The 13477-nt window shown below is 47.4% G+C and overlaps 4 protein-coding genes across 4 annotated transcripts; 2 read left to right on the top strand and 2 right to left on the bottom strand.

Moving 5' to 3' along the window:
• Positions 1–352: 352 nt before the first annotated feature.
• Positions 353–1943, top strand: F4817DRAFT_73303 (UPF0029-domain-containing protein). The gene is made up of 2 exons (XM_049307838.1): positions 353–1795; positions 1940–1943. Exon 1 carries the CDS (start codon positions 671–673, stop codon positions 1511–1513), a length of 843 nt encoding a protein of 280 aa, XP_049159848.1. The 5' UTR covers positions 353–670; the 3' UTR covers positions 1514–1795; positions 1940–1943.
• Positions 1654–3354, top strand: F4817DRAFT_73280 (CoA-transferase family III). The gene is made up of 2 exons (XM_049307837.1): positions 1654–1853; positions 1913–3354. The coding sequence occupies exons 1-2, from the start codon at positions 1793–1795 to the stop codon at positions 3049–3051; spliced, it is 1200 nt and encodes a 399-aa protein (XP_049159847.1). The 5' UTR covers positions 1654–1792; the 3' UTR covers positions 3052–3354.
• A 2972-nt stretch (positions 3355–6326) lies between these two features.
• Positions 6327–9320, bottom strand: F4817DRAFT_73237 (vacuolar sorting protein 1). The gene is made up of 5 exons (XM_049307836.1): positions 8875–9320; positions 8678–8812; positions 6953–8607; positions 6814–6898; positions 6327–6760 (listed from the first exon to the last, which is right to left on the bottom strand). Exons 1-5 carry the CDS (start codon positions 8925–8927, stop codon positions 6592–6594), a joined length of 2097 nt encoding a protein of 698 aa, XP_049159846.1. The 5' UTR covers positions 8928–9320; the 3' UTR covers positions 6327–6591.
• Positions 9321–10102: 782 nt separating this feature from the next.
• On the bottom strand, positions 10103–12731 carry F4817DRAFT_73211 (WD40 repeat-like protein). Its single transcript, XM_049307835.1, has 5 exons — positions 11581–12731; positions 11114–11517; positions 10585–11065; positions 10389–10533; positions 10103–10330 (listed from the first exon to the last, which is right to left on the bottom strand). The coding sequence occupies exons 1-5, from the start codon at positions 12236–12238 to the stop codon at positions 10267–10269; spliced, it is 1752 nt and encodes a 583-aa protein (XP_049159845.1). The 5' UTR covers positions 12239–12731; the 3' UTR covers positions 10103–10266.
• Between the last annotated feature and the right edge of the window lie 746 nt (positions 12732–13477).

Below are 13477 nucleotides of genomic sequence, written 5' to 3'. Positions count from 1 at the left end.
CTTTACAGGTAAGGGTAAGAAAATAGAGGGAATACGATAAGAAATAATATCCGAATTTCCAAATCCGAAGATATTAACAATAGTTAAACTTAATAGCGCTGACACTTAAAAATTATGTTGTATGTGTGCTTGAGGCAGCTTCGAGTTCGGCGCTTCTGGAGAAAAGATGTTGGTCGGAACTCGGAGCTTACAACATGGGAATTTGGAGGGGCGAAACGGCGTGGGGTTGGGTTCTCGATTCTAGAGACCTCGATTCTTTATCAGATACTCCGTTCCTTGCATACCTTCAATGATAAGGAAGTATGTACCTACTGTACACTTCCTTCACGGCAGGGTGTATAAAAAGACATCTGCACTTAAAAGATGAGTACATGTAATGCTTATTATCCCAATTGTACCTCTTAGTTACATAATATTACTTTAATTCATTGGCACACATTGGCACACATTCTTCCCGAAAAGTGATCCTCCAAAGTCCTTCAAGTCCCATTCATACAACTAATACCCTTACAGCCTCATAATAGCTTACTATCTTAGGTACTATTGCAGGCGACGTCCTTGAAAGTCTACGGTGCGAGGCTTCAGTATTTGCTTATAGTTAGACAATCAGTTCTTTATCCTTGCATGTTTATGAATTTCTCATGAGCCTCCATGCGAAAAAGGGCACGCCATGTCTGAAGAGCTTCAGGATGAGGTTGAGGCCATCAATTCGATATATGGCGAAGGTTGCTTGGCACCGTCGAGCGAAGCCAATGTGTATGTTTTATCACCACCCGGAGAAACATCCTCTCTTCGTATCGAGTTCCCCCCTACCTATCCCGCAGTGCCTCCAGTTGTTCTAGGTACTAATAGTACTGGCGAGCACGGAAAGCGTGGCGATGCAGCCCGGGAATTATCTCTATTCTGTCAGGCAGTGAGCACGGTTTACCAACCAGGGACTGTCTGCCTCTTCGATGCAATCGAGGAATTAACTCGGCTTCTCGAGTCCGAGATTCCAGAGGAGCCCCAACACGAGGATACTTCCAATGAAGATGACGCAGATCCTCAACTCTCCGCTAAATCCGCAGTAGATTCCAAACAGATCAGCGTGCGAGAACCTCCCTGGATTATGTCAGATGCATTTGTTGAGTTGAAGTCGACTTTTGTCGCCCGGTGCGCCAAGGTCTCGTCAACTGAGGAAGCTGAGGCATTTGTCCAGCATCTTCTGTCCACTGACAAGAAAGTCCGAACTGCTACGCACAATATCACGGCATGGCGCATAAAGGGACCGAATGGCACTACATTTCAAGATTGCGACGATGACGGCGAGACTGCCGCTGGCAGCCGGGTCTTGCACCTTATGCAGTTGATGGACCTTTGGAACGTGATGGTAATTGTTACCCGATGGTATGGGGGGCATAAACTTGGTCCTCGCCGGTTTGCCCTGATTAACCAAACCGCCAGAGATGCGTTTGTCAAAGCTGGTCTGGTTTCTGAAAATCCGAACAAGAAGAAGGGACCGGGGAAGAGTTAAGAATTAAAGATACACGTGACGGTGCCAAGTAAACGTCTTGTCACACTGTGACTTGCACAGATGCCTCGGTTCTCCACGCATTCTTTGGATGCTTGTTATGACCGAGGATCTCTTCTTCAACGGGTTTCTTCTCGCCCAACGTCTGGCGGCTTAATGCCTACTATCATTCTCTAGGAACGTAAACGCTTCTCAACTTTGCAAGAATTAAAAACTCATCTAGTAGATGCTGCCGCGGTTCAACATTCTTATCTAACACTAAGCAACTTAGCACTCGAAAGAATGGTTAGTCCACCACCACTTCAGGGGCTTAAAGTCCTTGAATTTGCTGGTCTAGCGCCTGGTAGGTCGTACTCTTATAAGTTAGGTGATCAGTAATCCATATGGCTAATATGTAATTAGGACCTTTTGCTGGCTTACTTCTAGCAGATGCTGGCGCCAAGGTCCTTCGGATTGATCGTCACACTACTGGTGTTCAAGTGGTGCCGACACCCGATTTGCTTACAAGACATAAATCTTCCATAGCTGTCGATCTGAAGTCGCCAGATGGTGTTGGTTTTATTAAAGAATTAGCTAAGACGGCTGATGTAATAATCGATCCGTTCCGCCCAGGCGTGTTGGAAAAGCTTGGCCTTGGCCCGCAGATTTTGTGTGCCACGAATCCTCGCTTGATTTACGGTCGTTTGACGGGATTTCGTCGCGACGGCAAGTATGCCCAGATGGCTGGCCATGATATCAACTACCTCGCTGTAGCTGGTGTGCTTTCTCTACTGGGCCGAAGTGGAGAGAAGCCGCATCCACCCCAAAACATCCTAGCAGACTTCGCTGGCGGAGGAGCTACATTGTTTCAAGGTGTTCTACTCGCCATTATAGCTAGAGAGAAAACAGGAATGGGGCAAATCGTTGAGGCAAACATGGTAGATGGCACTAGCTATCTGACGACTTTCACTCGACAATCACTAAAGTTACCACTCGGCAGTCTTCCACGCGGCGAGAACGTGCTAGATGGAGGATGTCCATATTATGATACGTACGAAACGAAGGATGGGAAATACATGGCAGTAGGAGCTTTAGAGCCGCATTTCTATGCTGCCTTCATCAAAGGTCTAGGCTTAAGCAACCAAAACTGGGAGAAGCGACATTCCGACCGAGAGTCTTGGTCGGAAATGAAACGGCAGTTTGAAACAATCTTCAAGTCAAAAACACGCTCAGAGTGGGAGAAGATCTTCGATGGAACCGATGCTTGCTGCACTCCCGTGCTAGAGTATTCTGAACTAGAAACGGATGCTGATCGAGAGGGTGATCAACGCCCAGCGGTGACGTTACGCGGAACGCCTTGCCTAGCTATTAGCGAGAAAGCTACAGATCCGAGTATTCATGGTCAGGGTCCCGGAATTTCCGGAGGTAGCTACATTGGCAAATATCTCACCCCAGGTCAAGGGGGCGAAGAAGCCCTAAAAAACTGGTTCGGATGGAAGAAAGGGGAGGACTTCGATACCAAAGATGGCAGCGTCGTATTAAAACCCAAATCCAAGCTATAAAGAAGAAAGTCTGAAGGAGCAGGTTTAAACTATAAGGATACACGCTTTTATCTACCCAGGTTTTTTTTTTTAACGCCGCTTGCTCTTTGCCTCGGAGGATCTTTTCTATCAGAGCCCCAGCCACAGTCTAAAATATGACCCGACGGTTCCACTAGCTTCTATCAGCTTCTGTAAGATCGATGCCACGACTTTTCCATTTTCTATCGATATCAAGCGCCTCCTTCGAACCTATTATTCAGCCTCGTTTAAAGTACGAAACTAGCTTCAAACACCAGAAGTATGAGTCGGTCTAGCCTAAAAGTGGTTCCCATGAGGGGCAAGAGTCTCACCTCCAAGATATTCTGGATACATATCAACTATATGTCGATGTCCTGCTCGGACTCGGCGGTGGTGCCGGGGGAGGAGACGGAGGGTCGCTTCTTGACATATCTGCCATATCTGCCATATCTGCCATATTATTCTTCTAAAGACTCGTTTAACAGGAACGAGAGCGGAAATGACTCTTGGCAATATTGAATCGTCTTCTTTTTAACTCGTTTGTCGGGTTGACCAGATCAGGACCACCACAACTCGAATTACCTTTGGACTAACGTGAAGACTTATATATGTTCCCGACTCGCGGTGTAGGTGTCTCAGATGAGGCAGATTTAAGAACAGCGGCCCCCACGGTATATACTACTTACAGACAGTTCCCTGCAAGCAGCCAAGCAAGGTCGATATTATCATTCCGTGTTAGAACAAAAATACTCCTTTTATTCTGTGTCACCGCTTCGAAGTTATTTGATAACAGGTACATAAGGTTGTATGTGAGTGATCAGTCATTCTGCGCATAAACTCTACTGTTATCCGACGCCTTTCCTTAGGTACGTTTGAAGGGATGTAATAAGGAACAAAGCCGGTTTGACAGTTCTGACCGCCAACTCATCCATGCAGCGAGCTTATTTTTTTTTTCTTCCCTCCCGTTCCGATCTAATTCTTTACCAGGGGGGCAGATTATATTACCAGGTTCTGAAGCTCGGTGTATGTGTAAGCACTGCACTGCACACCTAGACGTGCAGCAATGCAGGTTATTCTATACCCTGCTTCGACCGGCCCGCCCGTTCCTCTAATTCCCATTCCTACTACGGATACATCCCATCAACCCATCACCTCTTCTCCTTCCAATCAGAGCCGCACCCGGCTGCCGGCGGATTGTGGTCTGCCATGGGGCTAGCGGTATAACCGTCGTTTTCGGGGCTAACTGCCCATGGGGGATGGTGGTTTACCTTTATCTACTAAGGTATGTATGTATGTATGCGTACCTAAGGCAAGGTGGCGTGGCGTCATATCATGGTTAAGTTTATACGTGTTTGGCCTTACATACTACTACCTGCTGCTCCCGTAAGGCTTTCGATACCGACACTGGCCTTGGCTTTGCCTTGCCTAGGTAAAAGCTCTTCGGTTGAGCTGCAGCTAGACCGAGATCCCTCCTTGCCCCCCAAGGCGTATGACGGGATAATTTACAATTTTCTACTCATATCAAATACACCAACACTTACACCAGCTCTCACCATCACCACGTGTAATTCTGGTCAGACTACCTAAAGCACTGAAACTTTCCAGCCTTGCTATAAAGCGTTGTGTTGAAATATACTACCTCCTCGAGCTTAAGCATAAACCAAACAAGTTCGAGATATCTAAACCATCCCACCTCCCATTCAATCCCCTTTCTCCCTTCCTCTCTTTACACCATGCCCACGCATCCCACACCTACCCCCAAATACAAATACAAATACAAAACCCGAAAGCCCCCCAATTTCCTCCCCCAAATTATGAAAAACCTGTCAGATCTCAAATGTGCGATCCCTTATTTATGTAGGTACCTGTCTTATCCCCTGCGTCCGTCCGTCGGGCCGTCGCATATGCTGCCTGCACTGTAGCATGGCAGGAGCAGCCTCAAATCTCGGACAGGGATCTTCAGCTCCCATGCCTAGACCTTACATACATATATACATTAGGTACCTACCTAGGTACCTATCTATATCCGTAGGTACCTATATAAAAATATCTTTGCGTGGGAGGTAGACAGGTAGGTCCGAGAAACACGGGAGCAGGGGACGGGACAGGGAGCCTCCCGGGGAAACGAGGCGGTGGGAAACTTACCGACCTAGGTACCTAATCTAAGGCTACCTACCTACCTATGTATGTAGATGACAAAGAAGAAAACGTGGGATGAGCCGTTGGCTAGGGTTTCGGGAAGGGTAGATAGATCTACATATCTCATATCTTATACACAGTATGTGAGTAAGTGAGTGAGTGGGAGCGCATACATACATTAGATTAGGTACCTCATAGCACACAAAACACGACATGATAAATTACAAAAAGAAATAAGAAATATAAATAAAAAGGAGCAAGGAGTTAAGACACGTCATACATCATACATCATACATCATACATATAGTATTACTTATCGCATCGCGACGCGACGTGTAAACCCTGACCCCGGATGACGTTACAACCCTCCCTTCACCCATCTATCCATCCATCCATCCGTCCGTAGGTTTATTCTACCTACCTACCTACCTATCTATCTACCATACCTTGCCTTGTCTTGTCTTGCCTTACAGGGTAGCTAAATCTTCACCACCCCCCTCCCCCATACACGAACTAGTAGGCAGGTAATAAGGATTCGGATTCGGATCTCCACGGCCGCCCTCCATTCGGGACCACAATCCCGATCCTCCGCCTTACCCTCCCCCCCCAGCCCCAGCCCCAGCCCCAACCCCCGGGTCCCGTCGGCGTTCGCCGGGGAGCGGTGACCTTGACCTTGTTTCGCGGGCAACAACAACAATAAAAAAAAACACCCCCCCGTTCTCGGCCACACCGAATATGCGAATATGCGACCTCCATTTCGTCTCCTCGGTGAACATGATCCCTGGCCGTATAATAAAGAACCATCACCCCCTATCCTTATCCTTATCCCTATCCCTATTTCCTGGTTTCTCCCCTCCCCTCCCTTCTCCATCATCGAGATCCCGTATCATGCAAGCAGCAAGCAGCAAGCTAACCCGGCACGCAGGACTAGTATAGTACCGGCGGAATCCAGATGGAGAAGGTGAAAAGACCTATCACGCAGATCAAAAACACACACTGGTAAAAGACGTTTGAAAATGCCGACGAAAAAAACAAACAAACGAGGTTTTGGGTTCAATTTTCTCATCCTAGGTACATTAATCATCCCGTGTTTCATCTTTCATCGTGGGAATTGGCCTTTGCTATTTCTCATCTTATCTCATCTACCGACGAACCGAACGTGTCTAAAAGGGGGCTGGGGTATGACATGACATGACATGACTAATGTATATGAAAAAGGGGGAGAAGAGGTAGGGAGGCATACTCAACAAGACCCGACCACTGATTGCCAATAAAAACTAACAACAACACTCCGGCGATAGCGCGGCGCACTTCTTCCATATCGCACCGGGACCATAACCATTCTAACTGACCGACCAGAAAAATATCTGATGCCCGCGGCATGACACTGGCTGATCCTCCGCATTACTGAACTTGGCTGACGATCTCGCTGGCCTTGCCGAGGGACTCGACCATTTGCTGGCACTCCTTCCGCCGGCGGATGGTGTAATCACTCTCCTTCAGTAGATCATCTAGGGTATCGTTTCGGTACATGTTCTCCAAGAGCTCTCGTTGCATTTCCTCCTTAGTATACCTATGACCAAAATTAGCAATTTGTTAGACTATCCGGGTCGGTTGTATGCTTACGAGACAAGGTTCAACATGATAGCCTTGGGGACCATGTCGATCATTGTCCTCTTGACAATGTTGAAATATGAAGCAATTAATAGCTCTGCAATCATTCATCAGCATTATAACCTTAGCATAGCCGTCTCATTGATCTTACTGATAACTTCAACTTCAATGTTCTCTCTCTCGGAAAGAGTTCCAGAAGCCTTTAGTGTCGGAGGAGGAGCCTCCATAGCAGCGGCCTTCTTCTTGTTCTTGGCAGCGAAGAAACTGCCGAAGAAGCCCGAGTTGTTATCCAGGTTGTCTATTGAGGGACTAGCAGCACGTCCTGGCGTAGCTGTTGCTGGTAGAGGCTTTCCGGTCTTGGGATCGACCTGAACAGGTTTTGCGCCGTTATACCGCTCGTTTACGATGGCCATTGCTCGGTGACCGTTAAGGAAGTCAGGATGAGCCGTGTTGATATAGCATGACTCCATAGCTACAAGGTCCCTAACAAGCTTATTGGTGGGCTCCATAGCCTTCTTGAAGAAACTGATAACGACGCCGTGGAACTTCTCCTTCAGCTGCGGGTATCTCCTGTATAGTGCTTTAGTGAGGAGTTGTGATAGGATGCGTACGAGCTCGTCATAAACGAGTGAGACACATTTGAGACTGGGCTCCTCGAGTCGCTTGATCTGTTGCTTAACGATCACTTCGAAGGCGGTTGTTCCGACGAAGAGCGCCGGGGAAGAGCCAGACGAGTTATATAGTATCGTCCTGATATCGACATCTTTCACAACATCAAAAGGATCGACCGCCTTGACACCATTGGAGTATAATTCGTGGAACACGAAGCTGATTCGGGCACCACCAGAGAGTTCTGTGCTGGACAGCTCGCCATTGTTACCTTCCAAAACAGTCCGCCATTGATTCGTAAATTCGGTAATGATGTTAAGAACGATATTCGCGCTGTTACCTAGCATCGACGGGCCTAGACTTTCGAGCTCGGCAGTGTACTTTTGTAGTGAGCTAGCAATTCTTGCCTTTATATCGGGTAGAGTTTGTTTAATGTGCATCATCAAAATCAAGTTGAGCTTTCTCGCTAGATAGGGGGTACCGCAGTATGAGCTCTTGTTCCGATAAGCCTTGTGATTTTCGAAGAAGTTCTTCTCCGCTTCGAGGGATGCCGAAATAGGCTTCTTGTTGTCGATATCCCGTTGACCTCTGTTTACGACAGGCACATATCCAAGTCGTAGCGGAATAATGCGTCCGGCAAGAATATCAACAACGTCTGTACCCTCGTCCATCAGATCCACCTTCGTCAAGACACCGATTGTCCTCTGTCCTTCGGGATCCACTTCCCTAGCAAGTTGAAGACCGTCCGAATTAGCTAAATCGATGTTGGCAGAAGTAACGGCCAAAATGATAGCATTCGACTTTTGGATGTACTTCAGAACCATATCTTTAATTTGCCGCTCGATATCTCTTGGTTGATCCCCTACGGGAACCTTTGTCAGACCGGGCAAGTCAACCAACGTCAGGGTCAAGACGTTGGGAGAATAGACTCTTAGGTTGATCGGCGCGGGCGAAATCCCGGCGTTGCGACCGACTTTGGCCTCCGTCTCCCTGCTGATCTCATCCCGAATCTTGTTAAAGTCGTAGAACTTCTGTCCAGGAATGTGCAAGAACTCGCCCCACTCATCCTCGTTGGCTGCCTTATCCGTAGAGTTAGTGACGTCGTCGTTAACTCCGTTCGTTTGGGCGACCGGGGGTCGGTTGATAAGTTGTAGAATGAGGGGTCGTCTTGTTACGATACCGGAACCTCGAGGTAAGCTGTTTGGAGAGTTAGTTAGCCTCGATGGTGGAGATAGAAGTTTAAAGGGATGTTTGAGCGGTGACGCACAAGTCTCGACCAACGATGTTCTCAAGCACGGAACTTTTACCGCTAGACTGACTTCCGACGACGACTATTTGCGGCAGATCGATAGGATTATTGACACCGACGGTAGAAAAGACATCTTGCAGTCTGTTGACGAGTCTAAAGTTTGGGTGTTAGTAAAAACCAGTTGCGCGAACGAGATACCGCAAGACCACACGTACTTGATCAGGGCGGGATCTGAAATACCCCCTAGTGTAGCCAACGATTCGGTCATCTTCAGTAGGTAGCGTTTGAGTTCGCTTCTTTATGTTGAGATATGAGTCGAAGCCACAGTTGGCAGGCCTTCGTTTCAAGATAGGTCTCGCTTTGGAGGGGGAACTGGTTTTAGAGTCGGGTTTATTAAGTGTGGACTCGTTCTTTAGTTCTTTAGTATCAACGGAGCTTTCAAAGCTTCTCTTCAAGTCAGAAGGGCAAAGTCGTAGTTATGTGAATCACAAATGAACACAACCCACGTGTGTTTGTAGACGGTGTATAGTGTATGGAAAGATTATCTTGGAAGTATTGAGGATAAAAAAGAATACTTGGGAATTTGGTTTAGGGACATTTATCAAATCGCCAGGCGCAACACGGGTGGCACTTGACGACCTTACAAGTACGTACTATGTAGGTACCTTACGTAGTACACCCCCTTATGTAATTTTGTAATCCGTAGCCTTATCCTTATTGAGCCACAGTGGCATGTGACTAGGATGCCTGCCTGGTCTAACATCAGCTGGAATATACACTAACCTAGATTGGTCTAAATAGATTGGCCCGTGCATCTCACGATAGACCCACCAGCCACATAGGCGGTTTCGACTGCAGTACATGGATTAGTACACATTAGTATAGGTATATACATGGGTCTTGTCACCTAGGAATAATACCCAATATACCTAACTCAACAGGGGCAACATTTTATAATGTTGCCTGAACAAGCGTGCGTCAGCTATTTAGTCAAGTATGACGACGACAAGTCTATTTAGATACATATCTACGTGTGAATATTTGTTGCTGCCTGACTTATCTATTACCTAGAAAGGCGACGTTAAGATAAGAGACCTTTATGGGCCGCATATCTAATTAATCACATGGCACAGCACGCTAGATCTAGTAGTCTTTCTAGACGATTTATTTGTATTGTATCGCTAAAGAGTTATTTGTATTGTATCGCTAAGAGCGTCGCTAGTGCTAGGTGCGATTATCTCCTAGAAACAAGCCACAAACTCTTACTGCGTTTGGTATGAGAAGGGATACCTTTACATAGCCCCTTGGATATACAATGCCAATGTGAGGATGCCATTCCCGGCTCTCAAGTCTATCGCATGAATGGCAAAAAAAGACACAGTAAGACCTCTCCCTCCCAAGCAGACCCTTTAAATGGAAGCTATTCTGTGTTGACACACGTAATTAAAAACGCCATCGAAGAGACGTCTCTTGCAAGGTGTCATCCCAAGTTATGTTGAGTCGCCAGAGATCGGGGAGAAGCACCATGCTACCATCCAATTTACGCCGGGCCCATGCAAGCACTGTACTATAAAATCAAAGGCTGGAATATAACCTAGCTACTGTTGCTAAGAACTGATCGAGGTTCGGTTTACCTCGCGATGAGCATGGCGCCACTCATTGTTAGACCATCTATGACAAATTAGCCTCCTATTTCAGCATAAAAATTTAGTATTAAGGGGGCACATACATCTTTATTTTGCCGTCGTCTCCACACGACGCAAACATGCATGGGTCAGCTGGGTTCCACGAGACCGAATTGCATCCAGGACTGTGCCCAGGGAGCTTTTCTATCAGCTGGGCACTGGCCTTATGCCAGACGTTAATCGAGCCGTCTATTGCTACAGTTAGCCGCTGGCTCAATGTTACTCCCTAGGGAAGCTTACCTTCGCTCCCACTGACTACGAAGCTTTCGTCAGCTCCCCCGAATACACTCCTGATCATAAAATTCCCACCGGTGAAGCCGGCGTACTTTTGAACTGGCTCGCGGAGAACAAGATCAATAAGGACCGCAACGCCATTATTGTGGTTCACCAGGAGATGTCGAGAGTTATTGCTGATGCTGATCGAAGTCAATCTGACCTGCAGATCCATCTCGTACTCTAACCGATGCGTAGTGAAATTGTAAACGTGAATATGAGTTCCACCATCTGATGCCACAAGCCAGTGGCCATCTGGCGAGATAGCTAAGTCTTCGACTCGATGAGGACAGTTCCAGTCGTACACCTTATCCCCAGAAATGCTCCACTGGATGAGACCGTGAGTTTTATCAAGAGCACCCGTAATAAAAGTTTTGCTATCTACTGCCCATACGCAGCTGGTGACTGGTTCTTGAAATCGTTCGAACGTTTTGAGACAGGCACCAGTCTACATTTGTCAGTTAGATTCGTAAAAGATGTGAGACGATATACTCACATTAACATCCCATAACCTCGCATGGCGATCCTGACTGCATGTGACCAGCATAGAATCATCCCAGCTCCAGGAGACATTACCAACCCCGTCATCGTGATCCCTGAGGTAATGAAGTGGTCGAAAGGATGGAACATCCCAGATAATAACCTGCTTGCCCTTACCACAACTGGCTAATTTTGTTCCATCATGAGAAAATTTGATCTGCCAGACCTGATCCTCGTGCTCATCTAATTCTAAAACGTTTTCTGCTGGGAATCGTCTTCGATCACACATGTGATCCGAGTATAGCGACGGTGAAGCAGCACTAGAATGCCAGAGACAACTTCCAATTTGATTCGACTTAACTTGATTTAAAAGTATGGCTAGGCGATGCTCCGGAAGCATGACCGACGGGGAGATACATCCTGATAATGGGCGTTAGTGAAACATGTGATAGGGGTGAACATGTAGATAATGCCTAGACTTACTTGATAATTGAGATAGGAGAACACGTCGAGATTCTCCGTATGCACCATCCCACTCGGCTTTAAACTTCAAGTCTTCCGTCTTCTGACACATAAGTAGGCTGGATAAGAAATGAAGTTTCTGGGTGTCTTGATATAACGGCGTGAGTTCGTTTCTGAGTACCATTAGGGCGCGGCTGGTTTCTCTTTTTTCTAAGAGTTCCAAGAATTTTTGCTGTCGTATCCAGAATCTCATCATCCGTCTGTCCGCGCCATTCGCCAACACCAACCCATTGCCATTCTCACCAGTCCGGCCGCCAGATACTATTGCCCCAGAAAGTAGCTGCTCTGCTTCATTCCAGCTTCCCCCGAGCACGGCATTCCTAAATGCGGCAACCATCGGGTTTTCCAGCTCAAAGCCGCTCTCCTGGCTCACACTCTGCGCTGCGGAATGGTAACCCATATCTGTGAGTGCTTGTAATAGTAATCTCGTGACTTCTTCGCGATCATGGCCGAAATATGTCTCTGACGGTCGCACTTTAGAGGATCCATTAACTGCCGAGGCTACCTTACTAGTCCCATTTGTAGAGCTTGATACTGAGGACCCCCGAAGCGACTTCCCATTAGCATAAGGCCTCGAAGTGCCATTAGAAGCTGCGGGTCTGTCTGTATCCGCTAACATGGTACTGTTGACACGCCTGCGTTTCCTCCTAGGACTCTCGGTGGGGATAATATGGGAAGCACGAGCTTCCGGGAGCTCCGACTGCGAGCCGGCGACGTCGTTATCGTCGTCTGGAGCTCGTTGTCTTCTCCCTAGAATCTGGCGCTGCACAGAAGATTCGGTAACTTGGCGTTCCTCAGCACCGGACACGATATCTGAGGTGGACGACAAGTCGTAGTTCGCTAAGTTTGCGGGGGATATAGTCGCTGCGGTGGCTGAGAAGATTGTGTTGGAAGGAGGTCGAGGGGGTTGCGGCGTGGATGGGTGGTCGGAGGCGGATGGGGTGGATGGAAGTTGCTGGGGGGTTTGGTCTGCCACTTCGACTCGCTACTCGACACTGCGGGCTAGAAACACCCGCAGTTTAGAACGAAAGAGAGGCACAGTTTATCCGCGGGCGTGAGCTGAGAGGTTTCAGGTTGTAAGGGCTATTGGTATACCTCGGCTAGGTAAATGTCGTCGTAGGCGCGGGGTGGATTGTTTTCGGTGGTTAACACGAGAGGGAAAGTAGTACGAAGTGGGAGGCGACGTTCTTATTGTTGGATGACAGGATGACAGGATTCAGCACGAATGGCTTTGAAGTGGCTGACCTCATGTCAGGTAGACTGTGAGCCTAACATTCAACCTAAGCTGCTAGGTTAAGCTGGTTTAAGTTGCTAGTTAAATTGTTAAGTGCTAGGAGACCGAGTTCTCTTCATACACTACAGTCAGATAGTTATCGGTAGACCCAGATTTCCGTTGTCAAATGACTAATTGATTGCGTCCGCTTTGAAGCAAGTATATGACGTGTGGCCAAGTTGTTACGTTCGAGGCGGCAACGAAACGGGTTTAAGGCCGTGGATTGTGCACAGCGAAGGACAAGGTAAACAATGCAGAGCTTGATGGAACTGATTTGGAAGAGAAATTCGTTTTTGGGAAGAGTTAACCATGGGCATCAAGATTGGCGGTTGTTAGATATTGTAATGGAACGTAGGTAAAGTAGGTAGGCAGGTACTTTTACTTAGTAAGATATGTATGTGGCAATCCATAGGGTAGATGAACGAATGTGGAATGGAAGGCGGACGGGCGTAACCTAGGTGGATGCAATTGATGTGTGTCGGCCGACTGACAGAAACACCCGTGTTGTTACCACTACTAGTACCTACCATTTACCATTCACCATTCGAACTATTCAAAGCCCGTTAAGCTAAGAGGCACCTAAAA

This window comes from Daldinia loculata, assembly GCF_022478755.1.
Source record: "Daldinia loculata strain CBS 113971 unplaced genomic scaffold F4817scaffold_19, whole genome shotgun sequence".
Classification (NCBI taxonomy): Eukaryota; Fungi; Ascomycota; class Sordariomycetes; order Xylariales; family Hypoxylaceae; genus Daldinia; species Daldinia loculata.
Note: the sequence above shows the minus strand (reverse complement) of the source record. Positions and strands in the feature narration are given on the sequence as shown.